The sequence below is a fragment of the Pecten maximus genome, chromosome 7 (assembly GCF_902652985.1).
Source record: "Pecten maximus chromosome 7, xPecMax1.1, whole genome shotgun sequence".
Taxonomy (NCBI): domain Eukaryota; kingdom Metazoa; phylum Mollusca; class Bivalvia; order Pectinida; family Pectinidae; genus Pecten; species Pecten maximus.
Window position 1 is genome coordinate 44,467,569 of NC_047021.1, and position 6,682 is coordinate 44,474,250.

Below are 6,682 nucleotides of genomic sequence, written 5' to 3' on the forward strand. Positions count from 1 at the left end.
CGAAGAAATCTCTCGCTGGATGTTCGCCTGGGGCCACCCAAGGGTAATTTTATTCCAAATCTTTAAAAAAAAATGTTCATAAAAATACATCTTAAGTGGTATCAATATGATAAACGGCCACACGTGTGACCGATTAAAAAAATACATTTTTTTTATTTGTATGTCTGATATTAGGATTGACGAGATAAATACCTAAGTAATTCAAATAAAAATAGGGATGAAATATTACATCTCTGACATCTTGATATGGTGTGTGGGATATCCTTCATTCATATTCAAAAATAATTTAACATGTGTTGGTATCACGTCATTTAGACCGATAAAGAGCATGCCTCTTTAACAAGCTGTACTCTAGGTGTTGTGGTATCGCTTTAAGGATGTCTAAGGCCGCTTCCGCTTCGTGGTTTGAACAAAGTCGGCCAGCTTTGATAAGAAGAGTGATGATTACTTAGCTATACATACTGTGTCAATGTTCCCTAAGTGGCCCCTGGACAAAGTACTTGACAAAGGAAAGCATCCGGGACATGACCCATTGTTGGTTCGTTTTAGATATCACTAATTAGTACCGATTAACCTCGTTTTGATCTCAGCGGGAGCGAGGCTATTCTTCAGAGCTAAACTTGTCAGGCTGCTGAGCGAGGCTATTCTTTAACAATAGATATATAAACTGGTCGGGTTTAGTATTGTCAGACAACTATTGATACCACTGGTCAGTATTTTGTAATACAAATAGTAAAATAACTTCAATGTGTCGTTAAGATACATATGTATGTATGCAGAGATTGGGAACTCCATCTGTGTCTTACATATATTCATCCGATTCCGGAAATGGTCAAAGTGCACCGAGTTCATAATTTATTTGTCAATTTGTTTATTTATTTACTTATTTATTTATTTCTGAGGTTTTCTGAGATGCATTCCGAAACACATATGCACCTGCATGGTTGATGTTATGTCAACTACACGCGATAGCCTGTCGATAAACATACATGTATGGAGTATCATTATCCGAAGGTAGTCACCAGCTACTACACTAAAACATCAACCTCAAATTTACGAGACACGGACAACCAATAAATGAACCAATATAGAATATATGCTGGTAATCTGTCTCGTTATTTTTCTTCGGAAGTTACATAATAATAATACTATAGTATTAATGACTAAATAGGCCTGGAGGAGACTGGTTACTAAGTTACATGTATCACATTAGCGAGCTGCCCATCTACATTTCCCTACAATACTGATGGAATGCGAGAGTTCAGCTCATTAACGAGAATTTAAGAGAGATCTCGAAAATTGAAAGATCTGCTAGCCCCGTTAAGTACCATAATGGAGATTTGTATCTGATAGAATGACGATTTGATCAATTAACAAACCTCTTTACAATGTAACAATACCCTTAATCGGAGCCCGTAAAGGGTTAATGTAATCGTATTCGTCCGTCTATCTGTCCGTCCCTCCGTCCGTCCGTCCATCCGTCCATCCGTCCGTCGGTCCGTTCGTCCGTTCGTTCGTCCTTCGCATTTTGTTCCCCGCCATATCTGGAGTTTTATTCGGCAGATTCCTCTCCAACTTCATTGATTGTAGTCGGATCTTGAGGTCAAAGGTCAAGGTCACTGATACAATAAAAAGAACATTGGTCATCGCACAATATTTCGAATTCTGTTTGACCGAATCCTCATAATTCACTCATTACTTCCTCGCAGAAAGTATTTGCTGATAATTGGTTGTTGTACATGTATAAAGGAGGTCAAAGGTCAATGTCTTCCTATTATGAATAGATGATCGAATTTACTTATGTTCAAAAACGAAAATGATACAAGATAAAAGTTGCCCTGTACATATAATATTTCTTTTTCCAATAGAGGTTGCACGCATTATATTAATCATAATTAACAACCAGAACTCTCTGTGAAACATCAATAAATATATTACGTATGTACAGGAGATAGACAGATGTTAGATATCACAGAATAAGATAATGATATCACAGATTAAAACATTTCAGAAAAGTAATATGTCAATACATTATATAAGTCATACATACATAAATTCTCGTGTTCCATTGAAACATGTGAAACAATAGCAGCTTCTGTGTCTCATACATATGTATGATACATGCCAATATCGTACAGGATAAACGTTGACCGATTATACGCTAATATAGCATAATTGAAAATGGAAACTTAGTGTCATAATCATGATATACATGTATATATAAAATTAAATAAAACCACAAACCATACAATCACAAGCGCTTTCGCTTACATTCAGAGCAAGTTCTTCAGTTTTTATTTAATTTTAAGTATATCCATCACAAGGGCACTATTTACCTATAATTTCAAATATATATATGTATTATATTTATAAATATAACTGATGATTAAATGAGGAACTAAAATTGCAATATAGCTTAATAACATATACATGTATGTACAAATACGGAGTACCATTGCGACAATTACATCAGTCCTAATCTATATACAACGTATAGCTATTTTTGTCACGGATAACTTTCATTTTCTGATTTCAAGTCTGGTCAAAATGCCCTGTTGGCACTATGTACTGGGATTTTTAATGTTGGTACAGTTAATATAATCATCGGGATCTGCTTCCTGTTCCCTGTACGACATATCGAGATACACATCATCTCCTAGCGACAGAATCTTCGGAGCCGAGACGTTGACGTAGTCGTTCGGGTCAACATCTTCACTCGTTCCGTCATCAGAATGATCCTCCACGTCATTATCATCTACAGCCGTTTCTCGTCTTTCTCCACTTATTTCGTCGTCATCTTTCTCATTTGCCTTTTCACTCGTTTTGGTGTCTCCAAATCTCTTTTTTGGAACCTCAGGAACATCGTCTGTTTCTTGTTTCGGAGTTGGTTTTGATTTTTCGTTTTCCTTCTTTATAACCTGAGAATATGCCTCTCTCTTTTTTCCTTTACTCCTCTCATCAGAACCACGTGCTTCCCCTCCTTCCTTTTTCTTTCTGGCTCGTTCGTTGCTTTTTTTGATGACCTGCGAGTACGCATATCTTGGTTTACGGTTGCGTGTTTCTTCAGTTGGAATAACGTCTTCAGCATCCGAAGTCTTCGTCCGTTTTGCTGCAAGGAAGAATTGCTCATTTTCGTATATTACCATAGGTTCTTCCATCTGTTCCTCGATTTCCAAATCCGGACTATCCCCTTGGTGGCCGGCAGTCCCGGCTTCTGCTCCGACTAAAACTTCTCTCGATGAGGTCTCATCGCTGTCCATGATATAGAGGGGATTATCTATGGAGCGTCTTTGGTTCTTGGACACCTTCATTGTTACAGATTTACCACCAATGGCCCTAGGGGGAAAATAAAACAAAAAACATGACAATCAAAATGCGCATATTATCTATGTTATCATTGTTACTTTTGGCTAAGTAAGACAACTACAAAAATATACCTTACAATATTCAACGGGACATTGAATTGATATGTATTAAGTGAAAATGCCGTGTTATATATCAAGCAATTTGTCATTTGTTATGACTCTAAGGTAGTGGTTTGTCGTTTTCGGAAATTTGAGCCCAGGACTCGTGTTTTTCCTATGGGACTTACTCAGATTTTTTGAGTACCCGCTATATTTTCAAAGCACTAGAAGTCTTGGAAATTTTGGAAAATGTGTCCAGTACTCGTCTAAAAATCCTACAAAAACATAGCAACATGTATAGTCATTTGCTAGTGTCGACGACGTTGCAGAACACATTTGATACTACCAGCAATCTAATCAAAAATAGACTTGTAATTTCCACTCCTCTACGATACTCTACGATACTTGTATTGAAGTGTATCGTAGAGTATCGTAGTGGAGCGGAAATTACAAATCTATTTTTAATCAGATTGTACTACATACCTAGCAGCACAGACAATTCAAAAGATAAGTATCCTTAAAAAACCTTCATACGTTTGTCTTCCTCTATATAGCACGACGGCGCTACACATATGTGTAGTTGTCTGTTTTGTTGTAGTATGTGTAGTTGTCTGTTTTGTTGTAGTATGTGTAGTTGTCTGTTGTGTTGTAGTATGTGTAGTTGTCTGTTTTGTTGTAGTGTGTGTAGTTGTCTGTTTGTTGTAGTATGTGTAGTTGTCTGTTGTGTTGTAGTATGTGTAGTTGTCTGTTTGTGTAGTATGTGTAGTTGTCTGTTTTGTTGTAGTGTGTGTAGTTGTCTGTTTTGTTGTAGTGTGTGTAGTTGTTTGTTGTGTTGTAGTATGTGTAGTTGTCTGTTTTGTTGTAGTAGTGGTGTAAGTTGTTCTGTTTGTTGTAGTAGTGTGTAGGTGTCTTGTTTGTTGTAGTGTAGTGTAGTTGTCCTGTTTGGTTGCTTAGTATTGTGTAGGGGTGTTGTTTTTTGCTGTAGGTTGTAGAGTGTGTAGTTGTTGTGTTGTAGTATGTGTAGTTGTCTGTTTTGTTGTAGTGTGTGTAGTTGTCTGTTTTGTTGTAGTATGTGTAGTTGTTTGTTGTGTTGTAGTATGTGTAGTTGTCTGTTTTGTTGTAGTATGTGTAGTTGTCTGTTTTGTTGTAGTGTGTGTGGGTGTTTGTTGTGTTGTAGTATGTGTAGTTGTCTGTTGTGTTGTAGTGTGTGTAGTTGTCTGTTTTGTTGTAGTGTGTGTAGTTGTCTGTTTTGTTGTTGTTGATAGTTTTCTGTTTTGTTTAGTATTGTAAGTGTCTGTTTTGCTTATGTGTGTAGTTGTTTGTTGTAGTATGTGTAGTTGTCTGTTTTGTTGTAGTGTGTGTAGTTGTCTGTTTTGTTGTAGTGTGTGTAGTTTTTTGTTGTAGTATGTGTAGGTGTTTGTTTTGTTGTAGTGTGTGTAGTTTTTTTGTAGTATGTGTAGTTGTCTGTTTTGCTGTAGTGTGTGTAGTTGTCTGTTTTGTTGTAGTATGTGTAGTTTGTTTGTTGTGTTGTAGTGTGGTGTATTGTCTTTTTGGTGTAGTATGTGTAAGTTGATGTTTTGGTTGTATCATTGTAGTTTTTTTGTTGTGTTTAGTGTGTGTAGTTGTCTGTTTTTGTTGTAGGGGGTGTAGTTGTCTGTTTTGTTTTTAGATGTGTAGTTTCTGTTTTGTTGTAGTTGTGAGTTTTCTGTTTGTTTTAGTACAATGTTTGTAGTTGTCTGTTTTTTTTGTATGTGTGTAGTTGTTTGTTTTGTTTTAGTATGTTTTGTTTTTTTGTTTTTGTATATTTTAGTTGTTTTTTTTTGTTGTGTTTTGTGTGTTTCTTTTTTGTTTTGTGGTTGGGTTTTTGTTTTTTTTGTGTGTTGTTTGTTTGTTTGTTTTTGTTGTGTTTTGTTTGTTGTGTGTTTGTGTTTGTTTGTTTTGTTGTGTGTGTGTTTTTGTCTGTTTTGGGTTTTTTGTGTGTGGTTGTCGTTTTTTTTTTGTGTTTGTTTGTTTTTTTTGGTTGGTCTTTTGTTCTTTTTCCTTTGTTTTTTTTGGTGTGTTTTTGTTTTGTTTTTATTTCTTTTTTTTTTTTTTTTGTTTGTTTTTTTTTTATTTTGTTGTTTTTTTGTTTTGTGTTTGTTTTCTTTTTTGTTGTAGGGGGTGTTTTTGTTTTTTTTGTGTTGTTTTTTTTTGTGTTGTGTTGTTTTTTTTTTTTTTGGTTTTTGTTTTTTTTTTTTTTTTTTTTTTTTTTTTTTTGTTTCCTTTTTTTTTTGTTTTTTTTGTTGTTTTTTTTTTGTGTTGTTTGTTTTGTTTGTTTTGTCGTTTTGTTTTTGTTGTGGTTTGGTTTTTTTTTTGGATTTTGTTTTTTTTTTTTTGTGTGTGTTTTTGTTGTTTTTTTTTGTTGGGGTTTTGTTGTTGTTTTTTTTGGTTTTTTCGTTTTTTTGTGTTTTTCTTTTTTTATTTCTGTCTGTGTGTCGTTTTTTGGGCCTTTTGTTTTGTGTTTTTTTTTGTTTTATATTCTTTTTTTAATGTTTTGTTTGTTTTTTTTTTTTTTCTTTTTTTTTTTTGTTGTTTTGTTTTTTTTTGTTTTGTTTTTTTTTTTTTTTTTTTGTTTTTTTTTTTTTTTTTTGTCTACAATTTTACTTACGTTTTTTTTTGTTGTTTTTATTTTTGGGGGTTTTGTGTTTGGTGTTGTTTTTTTTTTTTGTTGTTTGTGTATTGTCTGTTTTGTTGTTTGGGGTAGTTCTGTTTTTTGTGTTGTGTGTTGTTGTTTTGTTGTGTTGTGTTTGTCTGTTTTTTGTTGTGTTGGTGTGATTGGGGGTTGTTTTGTTTTTTGTTTTGAGTTGTCTTTTTTTTTTTTTTCGTTTTTGTTTTTTGGTTTTGGTGTTGTCGTTTTTGTTGTTGGTTAATTTCTTTTTTTTTTTTTTGTTTTCTTTTTTTTTTTTTTTTGTCTTTTTGTGTTTTGGGGGTTTTTTTTGTTTTTTTTTTTTTTTTTTGTGTAGTTGTTGTTTTTTTGTAGTTGGTGTTGTTGTTTTGTTGTAGTTGTGTATTTGTTTTTTTGTTGTAGTGGTGTTGTCTGTTTTTGTTGTGTGGTTTTTTTTGTTTTTTTGGTTTTTAGTGTGTTTTTTGTTTTTTTGTGTATTTGTTTTTTTTTTTTGTTGAGGTTGGTGTTGTCTTTTTTGGTTTTTTTTTTGTTTTTTTTGTTGTGTCTTTTGTCGTTTTTGGTTTTGTTTGTTGTCCTGTGTTTTTTTGTTTGTTGTCTTTTTTTTTGTTGTTTT

At 33.6% G+C, this 6,682-nt stretch overlaps 1 protein-coding gene across 1 annotated transcript in view; it reads right to left on the reverse strand.

The window, feature by feature from the left end:
• Positions 1-2,561: 2,561 nt before the first annotated feature.
• Positions 2,562-6,682, reverse strand: part of LOC117331243 (guanine nucleotide-binding protein-like 3 homolog) — an 11,001-nt gene continuing 6,880 nt past the window's right edge. Inside the window, exon 3 of the mRNA XM_033889843.1 lies at positions 2,562-3,336. Coding sequence (XP_033745734.1) covers positions 2,562-3,336 — 775 coding nt within the window. The remainder of the gene's footprint in view (positions 3,337-6,682) is intronic.